Here is a 22,392-nt window from a genome sequence, read left to right on the forward strand (position 1 = left end):
GAACCTTAGCGGGTGACGGGTGGCCCAATGGCCCATTACACACCCTGAGATTTCTCAACATTCTAGCTTGGGCCTCATTCATATGAGAAGTTCACTACTAGCTCACTTTGGCCCAAAATTCTGAATTCAACAGTCTGGTGTGAGCCATAGTTTTAAAATCAGGACCGAGTCGCAAAAACGAGAGCTCATATTTGGCAACCTATGTGGGGGAAAGTGAGCAATTGCGCACAGGTCCAACGCGTTGCTGCTAAATGGGTCGGTCCAGTGTGGGACCTAGCGTTGTTTATTTGTTCAAAAATTGAAAGAAAGGTTCCTTTATTTAATAAATAAATCTAATTTTTTTAAAAATGTTCAGGAATTCAAGGAATGTTCGTGTGTTAAAAAAATCACCAATTAGAAAAATGTTCGTGAATTTTAAAAATATTAGTGAATTACAGAAGTGTTTCCAGTTTAAGAAACTATTTGGGTTTATGAAAAAATGTTCATGAATTAAAAAATGATGACATTTTCAAATTTCTCAATTTTGAAAAAATGTTCATGAATGAACCAATGTTGACATTTTCAAAAGCTGTTCCCAAATTTGAAAAAAAATGTTTACAAAATTGAAAAATGTTAATGAATCAAAAAATACTTTCAAAAATCAAAACAATGTCCTTGGAATTCAAAAAAGTGTTCATGAAATTAAAATATCCACAAATTTTAATTTTTTTATGAATTTAGGAAAATACTAAAGAATTTGAAAAAAATATTGATGAACAAAAACAAATTAACAAAATTGAAAAATATTTGTGAATATGAAAATTGAAAAATATTTGTGAATATGAAAATAAAGAACTAATATAAAAAACAAAATGAAAAATATAAATTAAAACTAAAAAAGGATAAAAACAACGAAAAAAATCACAGAAAAAAACCCGGTCTTCAAAGGTTGTAGATCCTTTCCAGAACCATAATGGGGAGTCTTGCTAGTTGGGCCGGCCCTATCATAAATGGCAGCACTAACAGGGTACGCGTTACCTCACTATCCATTTACCTACGTGGTAAATAGGATTTGCCGCAAAAGATAAGAGCTGGGTGGAAAGTGTATTTACAGCTCCTGGGATTCATACGTGGGTCCACTGGGTACAGGCCGAGGCGACCAAATCTGGCCTAATAACCAACTTAGCTAGACCTAGTTGTCTAACAAATGATTCTAAAAAAAAGTCAAATAAATGATAGAAATCCTACTATCTAACCTTCATTCATTCTGCCCTCGAAAAAAGAAAAAACCCTTCATTCATTCTGTAAAAATAAAGTTATGCTGAACCGGGGAACCGTACGAACGGGCGGTCCGACAGGTGGAAAGATGAACCACAAGATTCGCCGATTTGATCGCCGTTCCGAGTTTTAAAACTATGGTGTGAGCTGCTTCTTGCATAACCGCACCTGTCGTGTCAACTACTAACAAGTATCTTGATCCAAACCATCAAGTTCTGTTACTAAATCAATCAAGTTCAAAGAAATAAAATCCAAAAGAGCGGTGTTTCATCACCATGCTCCAATACTTTGTTACCAGTTATAACAAAAAAAATCAGAGATAGGAGAACAGCACAAACTACAAAACAGCAGCCATACGAATTAATATCACTACGGATTTAGTCTCAGCATTGCAATCAACCAACTGAAGCTTTCACTACGGTTATGACGCGCTTACGGTATATTCCTGTAACTTGATGGGACGATATTTATACCATAATCTACTCGAGATATTAATCGATCATCAGTGCCGCTATAATCATCATGAGGGCCAAAACGCAGAGAGTATTCCAGTGCATTGCGTTGGCATAATCCGATAGATCGTCCAAAAGAGACGCCATGACGGTTACTAAGTGAATAACTGAACATACACTCTCTGTCAGAGGTGTTTACTGTCGGCGTCATTACGTGCTTGCCTACGTACGTGCGGGAGATCGACCGGCCCTCAGTGCATCTTCTTCCAATTGACGGCGACAATTTTGGTAGAACCTAACCATCGCCCACCAGTGCAATTAACTGGTGCTTGCAGTTGCACACTGTCACATCCACGCGTAACAATGTAAACCTGGGTTTTGCCCCTCCTTCGCAAGAGTAAAATCTATAAAGTTTAAACCCGCTAATCATGCTGTCATGCATGGGAAGCAATCTTACTAAAAACTTTTTTTGCATGGGAAGCAATGAAGAAGTGGTATTAGCCTTGGACTGATAGTGCTTATTAGTTTACCTCAAGAATTAGCAAGAAAGATGTCAGGGGGTACTTCATCTGAAAATGGAATTCAGAGGTAGTACTTGAAGGTATACTTTCTCTGCAGGTACTACAAAATTCTCAACGGCATCTCGAATTTCTACTTCCTTTGAAAGAGAATCTGGATTTCAGAGAACCGCCTGTTCATGAATCCAGTTCAAACAAATTTTTGAATCCTTGTACTCACACATTCATACTCCCAGCACGTGAATGCATTTCAGTTGGTTCCTGGTGGTGTAAGAATTTTTTTCCGTACAACGCTACAATCTCTCGGGTTGGGTGCTTCGCTCAGCGTTCACATCACCTGCGTATTTCTTAATGCGTAAGATTAAGCGTACGTACATTACTAATGGCGAAGGCAGCCGCCACTTATTTCCCCAGGTGCCAACCACAATGTTAGAGTCGATTTCTATCAGCCTATCATTTTTGGATGGAGACAGAAAAGAGATATACAGATAAGGAAGAGGATAAAGGTATCTTTTTTAGATTAAGCTAAGTAACTTGGTCCAGAGTGCCGATGGCTATAAACTACTTGATTCATTCATATAGGTGAAATTGTACACCAATGATGCACAATGTGCTAGGTCAAGAAAAAGGAGCCAAAAGGCCCCGGGGCCCTTTTTTCTTCTTCTTTCAGTAACACATTCTGAAATAGCAAAATAATAAGTTCACAAATACATATCTAGTTGTGCCAACGGGTGCATAAGCCTCACCAAAAAAAATGGTATTGAGAACTTTCTAGGCATGTGAATCAAAGGCCTTCGAAATGTCAATTTTTGTTAGGCCAGCTCCAGCCTTCCACCAGTGAGGAATAACGCGGAGTTGAGCGTCATCCTGAAATTTTGAGAATCCTACCATTAGAGGTGAAAGCACTCTAGGCTCAGAGCTCAGCGAAGGAAGCATTGGTTCCAACTAAGATGCCAAAACTTGGAAAAGATCTGAGAAAAAACCATGCACCAAACCATAGGGTGATAATCCTTGATATTTGTTGGATCTTCTTTTTTAGGCAGGAAAACCATCATGGAAGAGTTAACACGGTCACTCTTTTTAGGTCAAAACGATGCTAACCAAACATTTGATATTTTAACCTTGCACCAGATGCAAGCATCTCAATGTGAGCATTTTCATCATGCTCGTCGCAGTCGCACCTGCCATTTATGCCGCTTTTCTCTCGAAGCATGTGTAAATATGTCTAGGGGCGAATCTTAGGGGGTGACGGGTGGTCGACTAGCCCACTGCACACCGTGAGATTTCTTAACATTCTATATTTCATAGCAATTTTTTAAATAAATAATGCCTTGGGCCACATTCATATGAGAAGTTCACTAAGGGCCCACTTTGGCCCAAAATTATGAATTCAAGAGTCTGGTGTGAGCCATAGTTTTAAAATTAGGACCGAATCCGCAAAAAACACAAGAAGGGAAATATATATTTACAGTCATGGGATTCAAACGTAGGTCCACAGGGTACAGGCCGAGGCGACTAAATCAGGCCCAATAGCCACTTCAGATAGGCCTAGTTGTCTAATAAATGATAGAAATCCTCATATCTAACATTCATTTTGTAAAAACTAAAATTACACTGGTGTCAAACCAGACGAACCGGCGGTCCAACCGGTGGAAACCAGAACCACATGACTGATTGCTTCTTCTTGCATAACCTGCCACGTGTCGTGTCAACTACTAACAAGTATCTTCTGCCCGACTCCAATGAAGGAGGGGCGATGACGGCAGCGTGCTTTCGGGCCTTCGCAAGTATATTCTTGCAACTTGATGGGTCGATACTTACATCATAATCTACTCGAGATATTCATGCACTTGAGGAGTCCAAAAGAAACATCTCGTTGCTGCTATAATCATCATCAGGGCCAAAACGCATCGAGTATTTCAGTGCATTGCATTGGCATAATCCGATAGATCATCCAAAAGAGACGCCATGACGGCTACTAAGTGAATAACTGAACATACACTGTCGGTCAGAGGCGTTTACTGTCGGTGTCATTACGTCCTTGCCTACGTACATGCGGGAGATCGATCAGCCGTCAGTGCATCTTCTTCCGGTCGACGGCGACATTTTTGGTAGAACCTAACCATCGCCCACCAGTGCAATTAACTGGTGCTTGCAGTTGCACACTGTCACCATCCATGGGTAACAATGTAAACCTGGGTTTTGCCCCACCGGTTAACAAAGTGACCGTTGGGCCTTCGCAAGAGTAAAATCTAAAGTTTAAAATCGCTAATCGTGTACGGGCAGCAATGTTACTAAAACAAAGTTTGCGTGGGAAGCAATGGAGAAGTGGCATTAGCCTTGGACTGATAGTGCTTATTAATTTACCTCAACAATTAGCAAGAAAAATTTCAGGGGGTACTTTGCTTCATCTGAAAATGGAATTCAGGGGTACTTGGGCGTACCTTCCTCTGCAAGTAATACATAAATTATCATAAGATATATGAACTCGCTAGATACTTAACACTCACGCGTCACCTAAGTTTAATCTCCATATAGTACTAGAAGTACTTGTCAAAACCTATGCTGGCTGTATGAAGAAACCCACATGTTGACAGGAAGTACCATGGTGTACGTTCAGCTAAAAGGCTAATTTAACAAAACCTAGCTATCAATTGCAAAATGGTGCACACAATGCAGCGATAGAGAGACTCTCCTGTGATTCGTCCGAGGGTTAACTAGCGAGGTGTGGACGGTGGTATTGTCCTGGATTCCTAGGATTGCAATATCTCGGCTCCCTCAAGGAAAATTCCTCCTCTCAACCAGTTATGCTCTCAACTCTCATGGTTAAGAGGAAATTCTCAGCGGCATTTTTCTACTTCCTTCGAAAGAAAATATAGAAAAAACCGCATGTTCCTAGGTTATGGAGTTAGCATGGGTGCATGAATGCAGTCCAAACAAAAATTGAATCCTTTTTTTTATAACGAAGATAGTTGCCCAGTTAATTATGGAAAACCGGGTGAAAACCGATACAAACAGGGCCAAGCCCTCCACAAAAACATGACACATCCAGAGCCACGCCCATACTCCCACCACATGAGTGCATTTCAGTAGATTTTCTGGTGGTGTAGACAAATTTCCGTAATGTTACTATCTCTCGGGTCGGGTGCTTCGCTCAGCGTTCACGTCACCTGCGTCTTTCTTAATGCGTAAGATTAAGCGTACGTACATTAATAATTGTGAAGGCAGCCGCCACTAATTTTCTCATGTGCTAACCACAATGTTAGAGTCGATTTCTATTAACCTATCATTTTTTGGATGGAGACAGAAAAGAGATATACCGATAAGGAAGAGGATAAAGGTACAGTATCGTTTTTAAATTATGCTAAGTAAGTTGGTCCAGAGTGCCGATGGCTATAAAATACTTGATTCATTCATATAGGTGGAAATATTGTACACCAGTGATGCAAAATGCGCTAGATCAAGAAAAGGGAGCAAAAGGCCTCAGGGCCCTTATTTTTTCTTTTCTTTCAATAACACATTTTGAAATAGCAAAATAATAAAAAGTTCATAAGCCTCATAAAAAAAGGGGTATTGAGAAATTTCTAGGGAAGTAGGCCTTCGAAATGTCAATTATTGTTAGTTCAGCTCTAGCCTTCCTCCAATGGAGGAATCACGCTGAGTTGAGCATCATCTTTAAATTTTGAGAATCCTACCATTAGAGGTGAAAGCACTCTAGGCTAAGAGCTCAGTGAAGGAAGCATTGGTTCCAACTAAGATGCCAGAAGCTTGGTAAAGATCTTAGAGAAACCATGCACCAAACCATAGGGTGGTAATCCTTGATATTTGTTGGATCTTCTTTTTTAGGCAGGAAAACCATCATGGAAGAGTTAACAAGGTCACTCTTTTTAGGTCAAACTGATGCTAACCAAACATTTGATATTTTAACATTGCACCAGATGCAAGCATCTCAGTGTGAGCATTTTCATCATGCTCGCCGTACTCGCACCTGCTATGCCGCCTTTCTCTCCAAGCATGTGTAAATATGTCTAGAGGCGAACCTTACGGGGTGACGGGTGGTCCAATAGCCCGCTCCACACCGTGAGATTTCTCAACATTCTATATTTCATAGCAAATTTTTTTTAAACAATCCTATCCTAGGCCACATTCATATGAGAAGTTCATTACGTGCCCACTTTGGCCCAAAATTCTAAATTCAACAGTCTGGTGTGAGCCATAGTTTTAAGATCAAGACCGAATCCGCAAAAACACATGAGGGGAAATATATTTACAGCTCCTCAGATTCAAACGTAGGTCCACTGGGTACAGGCCAAGGCGACTAAATCTGGCCCAATAGCCACTTCAGCCAGGCCTAGTTGTCTAACAAATGATAGAACTCATATCTAACATTCATTATGTAAAAAGTAAAGTTACACTGAACTGGCCTCGAACCGGACGAACCGGCGGTCTGACAGGTAGAAACCTGAACCACATGACTCATCGATTCGATTGTCCTCCCGGGTTTTAATACTATGTTGTGAGCTTGTTCTTGCATAACCTGCCACATGTCATGTCAACTACTAACAAGTATCTTCTGCCCGGCTCCGGCAAGGGAGGAGCGATGACGGTGGCACGCTTTCGGTCCTTCGCAAGTTTATTCCTACAACTTGATGGGTCAATACTTACATCATAATCTACTCGAGATATTAATTGGAACACACTAGGGACATCCACACCTTAATTAGCAAAGACTTCATGTATGATGTGCAGGGTTACGCTAGCTAATAGACATATGAAGGTTTCACCCATCTGCCCAATTTGCTCTGAGGTCTTAGAAGATACAAAACATATGTTGCTCCGGTGTAATAAAGCAAAGGAGGTTTGGGAAAGACTGGGACTGGATGATATCATTGAAAAAGCTTGCGAGATTGATCGTGCAGGAGAGGCGGTGCTGGAGTACCTACTATTCCTACCAGATCAAGATTTGTGGATATTGGGTTGCCACAATGTGCGTGAGTTGATTGCTATCTCAGCATGGTACCTATAATGGGAAAGACGGAAGTTGGTTCACAATGAGAAATACAAAATGTAACGCAGATTTCAATGGGAATCCTTGGCCTTACCACAAATTTTGTTAATGCATTATCCCCCAAGGCGTCTGTGAAGAAGGAGAATTGTCTTGCCCTCCAAGAGGTTTTGTTAAACTCAACTTTGATGCTTCCTTTGATCACGACCTTCTTAGGGGTAAAATGGGAGCAGTTCTTAGAGATGACAGATGCAGGTTTATTGCTGGAGGGAATGAGAGAATAGATTTTTGCGCGGATGTGCTGATGACGGAGGCTAGAGCTCTCAAATTTGGTTTGACATTGGCGCAAAGGGCGGGATGCAATCGCATTATCGTAAATTCGGATAATATGGAGGTGATTGACTCTATGAATGATGGAGGGCACTCAGCGGGTGCGGCGGCAGCAATCTTGGAAGACTGTTTTCATTATGCCTATGATTTCGTTACTGCTAGATTTGAGCACTATAATAGGGAAGCAAATAAAGTAGCTCATGAGCTTGCTAGATTAGCTAATTCTTCTTTGACTTCTGATTGGTTTGAGGAGCCTTTAAACGAAATTGTAATGTTCCTCACAAACGATGTACTACTTATTACAAATGAATAAAGTTGGAGTTCTGTTTAAAAAAAAAGCAAAGACTTCATGTGATGTGAGTACTGAGTATACGTTTCTCAGAAACTCTTGCAGACCTTCCTTGAAATCAAGTCATGCACTTGAGGAGTCCAAAAGAAACATCTCGTTGCTGAATGCTATAATCATCATCAAGGCCAAAACACATTGAGTATTCCAGTGCATTGCGTTGGCATAATCCGATAGATCGTCCAAAAGAGACGCCATGACGGCTACCAAGTGAATAACCGAACATACACTCTCTGTCAGAGGCGTTTACCGTCGGCGTCATTGCGTGCCTGCCTACGTACGCCCGGGAGATCGATCGGCCGTCAGTGCATGTTCTTCCAATCGACGGCGACATTTTTACTAGATCCTAACCATCGCCAACCAGTGCAATTAACTGGTACTTGCAGTTGCACACTGTCACCATCCACGCATAACAATGTAAAACCTGGGTTTTGCCCCTCCTTTTAACAAGTGACCGTTGGGCCTTTGCAAGTGTAAAATCTGAAAGTTTAAAATTGCTAATCATGCATGGGAAGCAATGGAGAAGTGTCATTAGCGTTGGACTGATCGTGCCTGTTAGTTTTACCTCAACAGTTAATTAGCAAGAAAGGTATCAGGGTGTGGTACTTCATTCTGATTAGAAAAAGATTCCAGTGGTCCTTGAACGTACTTTCCTCTGCAGGTACTACAAAATTACCATAACATATACAAACTCGCAAGATACTTAACACTCAGGCATCACCTAATGTAAGTTTTATCTCCACATAGTCCTAGTGCTCCTTGTGAAAACCTAGGCACCTGGTGATGTAGATCGAATGAAGTACCATCGAGTACGTGCGTACGTAACTGCAGCCACAAGAGGCTAATGTTAGCTCAACCTTAGCTATCAGCTACAAATTTGATGCACACAATGTAGGGATAGAGAGACTCTCCTGTGATTCGTCTTCTGAGGGTCAGTTAGTCGTGGGCGGTGGTATCATCCTAGATTCCTAGGGCAATCTCGTTACTGCCGACGAATTTTTCTCGAAAAAATATTGGAAATGTTAAAATCAGAAGCCAGATTCTTAGCATTAAAAATCTGACAGCTAGATTTGGCGTGTTAAAACGTATAATTGCCTTGCTTATGTATAGAATTTGTCATGTTCATACAGTGAAAATTGCCATGTGGTGAATAAAACGCCAGAAAAATTGACATGCTACAGTGATTAATTGACATGTGTTCGATCAAGACCCGACGTACCTGAGGGCATCAACATCAAATTCATAGTGATTAAATGACCGTTGCGCCTTCGCAAGAGTGAAATCTAAAGTTTAAAACCGCTATCATGCATGGGAAGCAATCTTGCTAAAACAAAGTTTGCATGGGAAGCAATGGAGAAGTGGCATTAGCCTTGGACTGATAGTGCTTATTAGTCTACCTCAATTATTATCAAGAAAAAATTCAAGAGGTACTTCATCTGAAAATGGAATTCAGGGGTACTTTTTTTCGATAAAGGGCGATTTTATTATCTCAAAATGTAGCATCAAGTGGATACAAAGCATTATGGGTAACACCCGGCCTCTGCATAATTAGGATGCACACGGCCCCATATGAAAGTCTGACAAAAAATTGATGAAAAAAAACCGACAAATCGGCAACAGTAGAGCCCTGTAGACCGACACTATGTCTATGTTGATGGAGGTGGTGGATCGATCCGAAGGTTATGTTGCCACCCATGTTGGGAAAAAAATCCGTAGCCACCTACTCCAATCGCATACACACCGCCTTGAACAGCGGTTGGTCCTCCGGTATTTATAACATAGACCAAGTACGTAGCAATTGCGTACACCGAAAAATAACCTCACTAGTAGAAAAGGGGGCTTTAGTAACATAGACCAAGTACGTAGCAATTGAACCGGGACTAAAGGGTCGTTACTAATGCCTCCCCCCTTTAGTCCCGGTTCTTACACGAACCGGGACTAAAGGCCGTCCACGTGGACGCAGCCTGGAGCTCCACCTTTAGTCCCGGTTGGTATTACCAACCGGGACTAAAGGAAATTTTATGATATTTTTTTTTCTGAAATTTTTTTTGCGAATTTTTTTTAATTTTTTTTATTTTCAAATTTCTGAATTATTTTAACCTCTAATCTCTAATCACCACCCCTCATCACTGCTCAATTTATCCTCTAATCTCTAATCACCCCTCATCATTCCAAATCATCTAACTTCCTGGACGGTCACCCATCCTCTCACTACTCCAGCCTGAGCACGCTTAACTTCCGGGTTCTATTCTCCCTCGTTTCCAAGTCTGCACTTGTTGTTTTCCTGACAATAGTAAGATGTCAATTCTATTAACCCTCAGGAATTTAGCTTGAGCATGAAGTGACACATTTCACTGTTTGAGTTTGAAACTATTGTTTTAAAAAACAATAATTATTTAGTAACACTAATATTTCTGGAATAGTTAGTTTGACCACTGTTTGACCACAGTTTGACCAGATTTGACCAAAATTCAAAAAAACTGAAATAATTATTTAGTAACACTAATATTCTAGAATAATTAGTTTGACCATTGTTTGACCACAGTTTGACCACAATTTGAATTTTTTTGAATTTTTTTGCCTCTCCAGATCTTAAAAGCCCCGTATCTTTTTTTCTGTTAGGTTTTTGAGGATTTTGAAAATGTTTAACGGGGTTCCCCTAGTTAAATTCGGATGTAACTTTTCGAGTAGATGATTTTTCATATAAAAAACTTTTTCATCCGAGTTCGTATGCAAAAGTTATGCCCATTTTAAGAAATTCCAGAGAGATTTTGCAAATAAAATCGAAATTCATATTTGTTAATTTTCCCAACAACTAGACCACATATCACATGGGAAACTTATTTTATTTTATTTTTTTGACATTTCCATCATTTTCTTTTGTTTTTTCTAAAACTGAAAAGGCGGTCCACCCGGGGGGGTAGAGTTTGATGGGCCCTTTAGTACCAGTTCGTGCCATGAACCGGTACTAATGCCTCAAAGCCCATTAGTACCGGTTGGTGGCAACAACCGGGACTAAAGGACTAACCTTTAGTCCCGGTTGGTGCCACCAACCGGTACTAATGGGCATCACACCCTTTAGTCCCGGTTCGTGGCACCAACCGGGACTAAAGGGCCCAGGTGAACCGGGACTAATGCCTTAGCCGCACGAACCGGGACCAATGCTCACATTAGCCCTGGTTCGTGACTGAACCGGGACTAATGTGAATATTGCCCTGTGACGAAAGCCCTGTTTTGTACTAGTGCCTGTAGAGGGGAAGCATTTTTTTCGTTAAAAACCAAATCATTTCTACATAGCCGAAGCGACCAAATTAAGGGCATACACTCCCACCCTTATTAGTGTTTTGAACCTATTTGAAATACCGTCCAACCAATGACCAAAAATATTGGCAACACTTGTGGGCGCATACAAATTTGACGCTATTTGGATGATTGACCACGTAGAACATGCAAACTTGCATCGGAAAAGGAGGTGTTTGATTGTCTCGTCATGAGTACAAAAACAACACTTCTTACTCCCTTGCCAGTTGCGCCGTGCGAGATTGTCTTTGGTTAGCACAAAGATACCACATGAATTTTTTTACTTTTAGTGGAATCTTGGACTTCCAAATTTTCTTGTTATTACTCACTGGTACCTCAGAATGTGTGAGCGCATGATACATAGAGTCTACAGTGAAGGACCCTGATGTAGTAAGGTTCCAGCGAAACACATTCCGATCTTGTGTGAGGTTAATCGAATCTAGTCGGGATAAAAGATTATGCTATGACACAAGTCAGGGGCCAATCAAATCCTGCCTGAACGAAATATTCGGCGGGGATGAACTGAGCACTTGTGCAATAGTATTATTCTTATCGCGAACAATGTTGTATAAGGCTGGATATTGTTCTGGGAGACTGGCATTGCCTAGCCAGATATCTTCCCAAAAACAAATCTCCGACCCATCCTTTATCGCGATACTTTCCTCTCCAAGTAATACAAAAAATATCATAACATATATGAACTCGCGAGATACTTGCACTCACGTGTCACCTAAGATAGGAGGAGGCTCGAGGGCACTGGTGGGCTCCAGAGGCGAGGTCGGCATGAGCGAGCGTGGGACGCAAGACATACCCAGGTTTGGGGCTCTTCGGAGAGATAACACCCCTAGTCCTGCAGAGTGTGGTTGATATGCGACAGTACACAGTTGCTCCTAGAGCTGTATCGAGGAAGAAGGGAGGCTGGCCCGGGCTTAGGGTACTCCTTCTCCTGGTGTGGCTAGTCTAGCTGATCTGGTGTTCGCTATTGTTCTCGTGTGCGAGAGTTGCTTGCCTGCCCGTATGCATGAGGGCTCCTGGGGGGTTTTATAGACCAACCCCCCAGGGATACAATGGTAATGTTACAAAGCCGTGGGGCCGGGTTGTCATCGTCCGGGAAGCCGGTGCTGGGACCCGTCGGGTGTCAGGGCTCGCCGGGTTCTCAGGGCGCCGGCCCCGTATACCTAGGGGCACTGTTCGCCGTCTTGTCGATCGTCACGGAGTGGCCGGGTTGAGTCGGGTACAGTGGCGCTCCGTCAGGTCGCCGCTTGCTGACGTCAGCAGTGACGATGGGCGCACTGTTGCCACGCCGGCCCTGGTCAGTGGGTAGGTGGGGCACTGTTGCCACGCCCCGGCTGACCAGAGGCATGGGCGGGGCACTGTTGCCTCGGTCATTGGTGGATGGAGACTCGTCCCATTGTACGGCCTGGATGGGACGGGAGCTGACCCGAGGCCGGGTTGGGGAACACGCCAAAGGGGAGCTGGCTTGTTGGAGAAGTCTAGGTGTGCCGGGTTTGGCTGCCTTGAGCTGGTCGTTGGGGCCGGGTTGAGCAGTACGGCCGGGTTGGAGAGTTTGGCCGGGTCGAGGGGCTTGGCCGGGTTGAGCGACCTGGCCAAGCACGAGCCGGCTTGAGGAGCGGTGCTGGACCCGTTGTTTTTTAAAAGGATCTGGGTTCCATTGCCTGCCTGGGGTTCACCCCCCCGACAGTAGTCCCCGAAGCTGTGAAGGTCCGCCATCTTCGGATGGGAGGGCCTTCGCAGCCCCCCCCTTGAGGAGGCGAATTTTGTGACCGCCGGGTCCGGCAACTCCCACTGTGTGCCGGCTTTCGGAAGCCGAATCGCGGCACCCCGGCTAGGGCGGGAAACCGAAGGGTCCGTCGAATCTTGAGGCAATCTTTTGGGCTTCGCGCGGGCGGCAGGTGGTGCCTGGGAGCCGGAGGGGCCTGACAGGCCACGCGCGTGATGAGACGGGGCGACGCGCTGGGGCCCGCTGCCACGCGCCCTCGGCCCACGCGTGCGGATTTATTGCGGCGTCCGCAAGTCGGTTGTCCTTCTCCAGGCAGTTACTATGCGCGTACGTGCGCAGTTATTACGGGGAAGTGGAACGGGTGAGCGCAAACGATCCCACTTCCCCACGTTCGAACCGCGGGTTATAAATTGGGGGAGGGGAGCGGCGAAAACCATTCTCGCTCGCACTCCCCTGCCTCTTCATCCTTCCTATGCTTCTTGCGACCGCCGCGTGCTGCGACACCCATTGCTTCGAGCAGAGCTTCATCGCCGTTCTTCTTCCTTTCTTTCTTCGTCTTCGTCGATGGCGCTGCCGTCGGGCTCGTGGATGGGCTCGACCGTCACCCTGGACGACATCGCCTATCTCCGCACCACCAGGCGCTTGCCGGGGGAGACGGAGGTTGCCGCGCGCCTACCGCAGGGCGAGCGGGAGCCGCGGCCCGAGGGCACGGAGCGCGTGGTCTTCTACGCGCACTTCAAGCGCGGGTTCGGCCTTCCCGCGAGCACCTTCTTTCGCAACTTCCTGGAGTTCTTCGGGCTCCAGCCCCATCATCTTGGCGCGGCCGCCATCGTGCAGCTTTCGGGCTTCGTCACCCTCTGCGAGGGGTACCTGGGGGTCGAGCCTTCGATCGATCTCTGGGTGCGCTTCTTTTCCTTGAAGTTGCAGGGGCCGAGGGCCGGGGAGATGTCCGACTGCGGGGCCGCCGTCATCACCAAGCGGTCGGGCGCGGACTGCCCCAAGATGCCGCTGGAGGATTCTGCCAAGAAATGGCAGAATTCTTTCTTCTACGTCCGTAATCTCGGCGCGGACCACATCAACCTGCCGCCGTTCATCAACGCGCCGCCGTGGGGGAAGAAGAACTGGGGTTATTACCCCAAGCACCCGTCGCAGGAGGTGCTCAACCTCTGCCAGCGGGTGTCGGAGATGCAGCAACTGGATTCCTACCGTGTCAGCGTCTTCAACCGGCTCCTGGACAAGCATCGGCAGCTCAAGGAGCAGCTCGCCGCCAAGGAGGAGGAGCTCCACGTTGCGGCAGGTATTCTTCTTTTGCGTGCCCTTTTTTAGTGGGGGCGCGCTAGCGCACCCACTGGGTGTAGCCCCCGAGATTCGGGCCAACTGCGTACCAGTTGGGTCGAATCTTAAACTGGTAATTTGTTTCTGGATCTTTCTTTGGCAGCCGAGGTGCTGTCTTGGAGAACCTGGCTGATCCGAGCCGGATTCCATTACGACCGGCTTGTTGCTGACGCCGGCTGCCTTGGGGCCGAGGTGGTGGAGGCGAAGGCGGCGGCGACGGGAGCCCGGCAGGCGCTTGATGAAGCCAGCCAGCTGCGGGAGCAGCTGGCGGGCGACAAGAGCCGTCTCGAGGCCGAGGTGGAAAGCCTCAAGGCGGAGGCCGCCAAGGTTGTGGAGGCGCAGCAGGCCCTTACCGAGGCCGACCAGCAACGCGGCAAGCTGGCCGACGATAAGGGCCAGCTCCAGGCCGAGGTGGAGCGCTTGAAGGCGCTGGTGGCCGTGGAGGAGGAGACCCGTCAGGGGGAAACCCGTCGCCGCGAGGAGGCCGAGAAGACGACCGAGGCCAAGGATGTCGAGCTGAAGGCGGCCCTTGCCAAGGTTGCCGACTTGGAGAAGGCGCTGCAGGAGCGTGACCACACCATTGCCCGGGAGCGGCGCGGTACGTTGCTCGAAGCGCAGCACCTGGAAGAGCCCTTCTCCAATAAGTGCTTTTCTTGGGTTCTGCCGGGTTGGGATCCCGGCTTCTTGTCCTTGGTGATTTTTTCTGACTTTCTTCGCTTTCTGGCAGGGGCCTTCCCGAAGACGCGCCAGCTGGCGGAGGAAGCCGTCCGCTTTCAGCGTGGCCCGCTGGGAGTCGTCGGCTCCCGGACCGACCCGCAGGTGGCTTGGACCTTCTCGAAAATCATGACCGCCGCCAAGGCTCATCTGAGAGTCTTGGGCGAGCAGATGGGGCGGCTCTCTGAGGCCGGTGCGGCGATGACGGTGGCCCTGTGGCCGGGCTCCGTTGCGCCGAACAGCTTCGCGCGGCTGGTGCGGTGGTTGGAGACGGGGCCGGATCGGCTCCACGACTGGCGGGTTTCTGCTGCTCGTGCTGGTGCCGAGATGGCGCTCCGGTTTGCGATGTCTTGGCATCCGGACCTGTCGCTGGATGCGTTGATGGCCAGCGAGCCGGCTCGGAGAGCCAGCTGCAGGCGGAGGCCGGACGGATCGCTGGCCGGGCCAGCTACATCGCTGGGTTCGCCTTCCACGACGAGTTCCGGTCGGAGCAGGCGGAGGATGGTGGAGTCGTGCCTGCCGACGACTATGGCCTGCTTCTGGACGACCCGGAAGGCAGCTTCGAGGAGACAGACGTCTACCGTGATGCGGGTGTCGAGGAGGACACCGGCACTTCGGTGAACCCGGAGGCCACCGAGGGGGAGCCATCTACCGCGCGACCCGGTGCTGGAGATGCCTGAGGCTGCCCTGCTTTGACATAGTACAAATCTCTGTTAGGTAGCAGGTCCACCCACCCACTAGGGGTGCTTGGGTGTAATGAATTCTGGCCTTGGGCCTATTTAAATTTGAACTTGTGATGTGTAAATTTCGTGAATATTTGCGCCCTTGCTTTTCGTCTTTTGAGCCGTTTTCTTGCGACTTTCCCCTCTCGGGCCTCCCCCCACGAGTCTGACGGCCGAGGCTCTGGTCCGTGACAAGGAGTTCGGCCTTTGATAGGAGCGCGCGATACTTAGGCCTTCGAAACGTTGAGTGCGAGCGAAACACCCACTGGGCCAAGCTGGCGGCAATCTGGCGAAGCCGTATGGCGAGCAGCCGGCCGTGCGGCAATTAAAAAGTGGCGGGGCCGGGTTGGGTAACCCGGCGGTCCTTGACTTAGCGTTCGTGGCGCGCTGGTGCTTTGACCCGTTGTGCTTGCCAGCCGACAGCCGAACCCGGTTCTGTGGCCTAGGGTGAAGTGGGGGGCCATGGCAACCTTAATGCGTCAGGAATCACTAAGGCAAGTGGCGGGTGGTGACCAAGCCGGCCAGCCCCCGGGTCGAGCGAGTCGAACTGGTGGCCGGGTTGGTCCAAAGAGGATGATAATGCACAAATGTAGGAGACACAATAGCCTGGTCGGAAAAGGGCAGCCCCTGAGCGTCGTTCAGGGACTCCATAGTTTTCATATGATTACAAAAGGCAGCGATACATACATGCACACAGCTAACTGTAAAACGGGCGCAGGAGTTCCGCGTTCCACGGCCAGCGAGAACGCGGCCGGGTCGACAGAAGCCGGGTTGGTCGGGTCTGCGCCGGTCTTCCAGGGTCGGCTCGTCGCCTAAGCCACCGGCGGTCGTCGGGGTGGGGTTGCACCGGGTCCGGGTGCGGCCGAGTGCGCCTCGCCGGGTGGCGAAGATGTTGTGTGCTGATGATCGCCGGGTCCGTCGGCGCGGGCGGAGCCGGATCCCGCCAGCTTGGCGAGTTGGTTGAGGCGGTCCTCCTGCGCGTTGGCCGCGTCGAGGAGGTCGTTCACCCGCTTGAGGCGGTCCTTCAGCTCCTCACCCGCGAGCTGATCCAGGCTGACTGCGGCCGCCTGGGCAACACACATGTTCTTCACGGGCATCTCGTAGACGGGCGGGATGGCGCCGAAGGCGCGGCCGACCGCGCCGCCCCGGGCACGCACGTCGACCCGGCTTGGCTCGGCCGCGGTAGGCGTGAAACCGTAGGCGGCGTTGTGCTCCAGCTGAGCTGAGTCTAGGCGACGCTGCGTAGCGGCGAGCGTCTCGGTCAGGTCCAGCAGGCGCTGGCGGTCCTCCTCGAGCCGAATCCGGGCCTCGGCGACGTTGGAGGCGTCGATGTCAGTGTCGATGGGGACGCGAAGACTCTGCATCGTGGCGTGCAACGGGTTGGGCGAGCCGGCCCGATCCGCTACGGCCTTGGCTTCGGCGGCGTTCCTCGCCGCGCTCGACGAGGAAAAGGCGCCGGTGTCGGTGACGAAGACCTCCACGCAGAGGTCCGTCCCTCCGTCGGGAGCGCTGCCGCCGAGGGAGAGAGGGGAGTCGGAAAATTCAAGTACCTCGTTGGGGTACTCGTCGGTCGCGGGTGCATCAGAGATGCGTAGCGCGGCGAAGGAGGCGGCGAGCGCGTCGATGACGTCGTCCGCCAGCGTGACGGGCTCGTCGGAGTCGGAGGGGAGCCCCGTCTGGAGCATGCTCCTGGCCAGGACCTCGAGCTGCCCCACGGTGGGCGCCAACTGTCGTGGTGGGCGCACAGCAGATGCCAAGGGATGGCTAAAGATAGGAGGAGGCTCGAGGGCACTAGTGGGCTCCAGAGGCGAGGTCGGCATGAGCGAGCATGGGACGCGAGACATACCCAGGTTCGGGGCTCTCCGGAGAGATAACACCCCTAGTCCTGCCGAGTGTGGTTGATATGCGACAGTACAGAGTTGCTCCTAGAGCTGTATCGAGGAAGAAGGGAGGCTGGCCAGGGCTTAGGCTGCTCCTTCTCCTGGCGTGGCTAGTCTAGCTGATCTGGTGTTCGCTATTGTTCTCGTGTGCGAGAGTTGCTTTCCTGCCCATATGCATGAGGGCTCCTGGGGGGTTTTATAGACCAAGCCCCCAGGGATACAATGGTAATGTTACAAAGCTGTGGGGCCAGGTTGTCATTGTTCGGGAAGCAGGTGCGGGGACCCGCCGGGTGTCAGGGCTCGACGGGTTCTCCGGGCGCGGGCCCCGCATGCCTAGGGGCACTGTTCGCCGTCTTGTCGATCGCCAGGGAGTGGCCGGGTTGAGTCGGGTATAGTGGCACTCCGTCAGGTCGCCGCTTTGCTGGCGTCAGCAGTGACGATGGGCGCACTATTGCGACGCCGGCCCTGGTCAGCGGGTAGGTGGGGCACTGTAGCCACGCCCCGGCTGACCAGAGGCATGGGCGGGGCACTGTTGCCTCGGTCATCGGTGGATGGAGACTCGTCCCATCATACGGCCTGGATGGGACGGGAGCTGACCCGAGGCCGGGTTGGGGAACACGCCAAAGGGGAGCTGGCTTGTTGGAGAAGTCTAGGTGTGCCGGGTTTGGCCGCCTTGAGCTGGTCGTTGGGGCCGGGTTGAGGAGTACGGCCGGGTTGGAGAGTTTGGCCGGGTTGAGGGCCCGGCCAAGCATGAGCCGGCTTGAGGGGCGATGCTGGCCCTGTTGTTTTTGAAAAGGATCCGGATTCCGTTGCCTGCCCGGGGTTCATCCCCCCGACAGGTTTTCATTCATATAGTTGGAAATATTGTACACCAATGATGCAAAATGTGCTCGATCAAGAAAAAGGGAGCCCAAAGGAACTCGGGGCCCTTAACTTCTTCTTTTTCTTAAAAAAACGCATTTTAAAACAACAAAACAATAAAAAGTTCACAAATACATATACACCCAAGACATGTACCTAAATTTTTTCATAAGGAAAGGTGTTAATTTCAGGGTACACGAAAATGACAAATGTGTGGGTCCATCATAGATGTACTTTCGGGGAGTAGTGTATTTGTAACTAGTGAGATGGTACCATCTAAAACAAACTACTCCCTCTATCCGGTCATGCAAGTCGGGCATGGATTTTTAGATCTTTGATTTGAATAATGAAATGTATGTAATATGTCACCAAAAATAAATGTTTAGAAACTTCATTCGACAAGAAATCTAATGATATATTTTTAGTAGCATATAACATATATTTCTTTATTTATTAAACTGACGACCTAAATACCATGTCCAACTTATAGACCCGGATAGAAGTAGTAATAATGAGATGGTTAGTCTCCATAAATGACCGTCATAGTACAAGGACAAACACATCTATGCGGAAAAGCATGCCACATTGATAACACGATAGTGTACCTCACTGTTGAGATCCATTAGGGTTTGGCAAGGTTCATGGCAGGTGTTAGAGTGGTCGTTTTCGGCTGCGTTTAGAGAAACATCCTACGAGGGTAGGCAATAGAGTGGCAATAGAGAGGTGGTTAGGGGAACAAGGCAGGTGTCTTGATGATTAAGGAGGTGATGCAAGTGGCTCATCAATAGAGCTTAGGAATACGTAGGTTCTCGGTGGTGGCAGATGTAATGGTTATTACCATCGATCAAGTCCGATGACAAGGAAAATATGATATGGTTAGGAGGTGGTGCTCACTAGTGATGTATTTCAATGGCTTCTGTAGCTGCTAGATACGATTTTGGAGGGAGGGGGGGGACATCAAATGAAGTGACGAGGAAGGTGTCGAGAAATGGGGAGTATATGCGCAAATAAACAAAGGAATGAGTTGCGAGAGTCATCCTTCCGAGCCAATGAAATCAACACCCGGGAGCACGAGATGTTTGGCCCCGCTAATCTGGATCCCGATTCAATGGGTTGATGTACGACACTTGATAAATGATTTTCTTGTATCGCTCTTTTATGCTTTGTTCTTCTTCCATGGCAGTACGAGAACAAAACAATTGTTTGGTAGCCCACCTTGCAAGGGGTGAATATGTGTCCTTGGCCATAGTGTGCTCACTAATCTTAGATTTTCACATATTGGATTGGGTGTCACATGTAGATTTCAAACCTTGAGCGGTTAGTCTAGCTTTTGCGTGTTTAGCCTTCCTTGGTTCACTAGAGGTATGTATGAATGTTTAAATGCAGAATGTAAAGCGGGAGATGACGAATTGGAAGAACTTTGATGTAAATTCTAATTTAATCAAGAGGCTTTGTTGTCTGTATTTATGTTTTATTTTTGGTTGGATGTATGTTATTACATCAATTAATAAATTGGACCGTTTGCTAAGAAATGAAATAATTCTTTAAAAGTATCAACCCATACCGAGACCCTATCCAAAAAATGATAAAATGACTAGGATTTGAATGTTCAAAAGTTTATTGGGGTGTGGAGGCGAGGGGGTGTGACAATATTTAAGGTACAACAAAACATGGTAGGGTGATTGTTGGACTTGTTGTACCTCAAGATGTGACATTTAGAATCTTGATCCTATCAAAACTAAATTAATTTTCAATTTAGAAAATATGTACAGCTTTAGGTTTTGAAATGTGTAGTTGAGTGGGTTTTTTTCCGCGATGAAAGTTGAGCAGTTGCCTTTCTAAAGTTTCAGTACAACTTCGGAAATGTCAAAAGACTAACGTCAGATTTTTAAGATTTCCAGTGAACACCCAGAATTATCATGCTAAAACAGATAAAATTGTCATGCTATTGTAAGGGATTTGCAATGCTCTAAAGCAAAAATTGCCATCTGATACCAAAATAAATGGCAGAAAATTGCCCACGCTGTGCAGAGTAATTGCCATACGTTCGATCGGGATTTGACGGTCCTAAGAGCGTCCACTGGGATTGCTTTTAAAAACTGACGTTCCCTGGTTAGCGACGTCAAATTGATGATCTGTAATCTGGTCGACAGAAATAATGCAACGGATAGACACCAAAACTGTTATCTGGTCGATTTAAAATTCCTGAGTTCTTCCACTATCTGTATCTGCAGCTGTGCAAATGTCTAGCTACAGTTTGTGAACGGACAGTTGAATATCTAAACGCGCTGCGCGATCACTTCCCGGAGCGCATGTCTCGCCGCTGCCACGTCCCTCCCGGCGACGAACGGGTGCGCGACGAGCTCCGCAACTGATGCACGCTTCCGGTGGTCTTTCTGCAGGCACGCGGACACGAAGCTCCGGAGTTCCGGCGACGCCGAGCCGTCGGGAAGTGCTGGGAGCTCACCGAAGCAGATGGCGCACATGAGCGCCGCCCAGGTCAGCTCCTGCCCGGCGGGGAGCAGCGGGTAGCGCCCCATGAGGAGCTCCAGGACGGTCACGCCCAGCCCCCACACGTCGGCGGCGTAGGGGTCGACGCGGTCCTCCTCGCCGTCGTGCAGCCGCTCCGTGTCGAATCTCTCGGGGCTCATGTACGCGGCGGTGCCCTCGTAGGCCGCGCGGTACTTGCCGGCGCGGGAGACGACCTCGGCGATCCCGAAGTCGCCGATTTTGACCTGACCGGCCCTGTTGACCAGGAGGTTCGCCGGCTTCATGTCCCGGTGGACCACGCGGCGCGCGCGGAGGTACGCCAGGCCGGCCAGCGCCTGGGCCGCCACCTCGGCCAGCGCCGCCTCCGGGAAGCCTCCCTGGCCGCCGCGGACGAGCGAGTCGAGCGAACCGCCGTCCATCAGCTCGAGGAGCAAGGCAGAGTCGCCGGACGGCGTCGGGAGCACCGAGTGACACCGGACGATGTGCGGCGAGTCGACGCGGCGCACAACATCCACCTCCTCGTCGGCGCCGGGATGGCCGCGGTGAATAATCTTGAGCGCGTACAGCGCCGACGTGCGGCGGTGCGAGGCCTTATGGACGGTCCCGCCGTTCCCGCGCCCAAGGACTTTGAGCATGTCAAAGTCGCTCAGGCGGAACTCGCCGTCCGGCCGAGCCGCCGAGGTGGACGGCGTCGCCGCGGTGACCGGCGCCGGGGCCGGGCACCGGAAGGCCCACGTTGGGGCGTCGAGCGTGAGGTGCAGCTGCGGCAGCCGTCTTTCTCGGGCGGCCGCCATTAGATTGATCGCCTTGTGCGTCTGAGCTCTTAAGATCGAATTTGGAAGCTGATTGATGATTTTGGATCGAGCCTTCGAATTGAGGTTTTCTTTTCGGGGGAATGATGGATGGATCGTGATATTGGAATTCAGGTTTGCTTTATACTGAAAATTGTGGCGGCTGAGATTGTGACGAGTAACGGCCGTCCTTTTAAAATCTTTCCTTGGAAAGCAATGTGGTAATGGCAATTCTTAATTAGCTTAGCCAATTACCTTATGCGAGATGTGGATATGCATGGAATTTGTGTGTCTACTATTTTAGGAGTTTGGTGGATATACTCAAGCTGGCTGGAGACCTACATGTTGAAATTGACAGGAAACCAATCACCTGGAGAATGATGATTTCAGAACAAAAACACATGAGGATCTTTGGGATTTTTTTTAGCATTTTAGGTATATTTGATACACAGAGTTTAGTATTTGTTGTTGACTGTTTTTGAGATAGCTAACCACTCGTTTCAAGTGGTACACAGAGTTTAGTATGGGATAAAAAAAGGACTCCACTATAAATCTGATGCCAGATTTTTTTACCATGGCAAATCGAATATTTTTCATGGTAAATTATGCTTTTTTAAGGCTGGCAAGTTTAGTTGAAATTTTGCCATTCT

At 48.5% G+C, this 22,392-nt stretch overlaps 1 protein-coding gene across 1 annotated transcript; it reads right to left on the bottom strand.

Annotated features, from left to right (window-relative positions):
* Positions 1 to 20,607: 20,607 nt before the first annotated feature.
* Positions 20,608 to 21,853, bottom strand: LOC109780008 (mitogen-activated protein kinase kinase 9-like). The gene has a single exon (XM_020338602.3). The coding sequence runs from the start codon at positions 21,743 to 21,745 to the stop codon at positions 20,741 to 20,743; it is 1,005 nt and encodes a 334-aa protein (XP_020194191.1). The 5' UTR covers positions 21,746 to 21,853; the 3' UTR covers positions 20,608 to 20,740.
* Positions 21,854 to 22,392: the final 539 nt, after the last annotated feature.

The sequence above is a fragment of the Aegilops tauschii genome, chromosome 4, assembly GCF_002575655.3.
Source record: "Aegilops tauschii subsp. strangulata cultivar AL8/78 chromosome 4, Aet v6.0, whole genome shotgun sequence".
In the NCBI taxonomy this organism is placed as follows: Eukaryota; Viridiplantae; Streptophyta; class Magnoliopsida; order Poales; family Poaceae; genus Aegilops; species Aegilops tauschii.

Excerpts from the sequence above, each read along its gene's own strand:
- LOC109780008 (XM_020338602.3), bottom strand. The coding sequence starts at position 21,745 with ATGGCGGCCGCCCGAGAAAGACGGCTGCCGCAGCTGCACCTCACGCTC.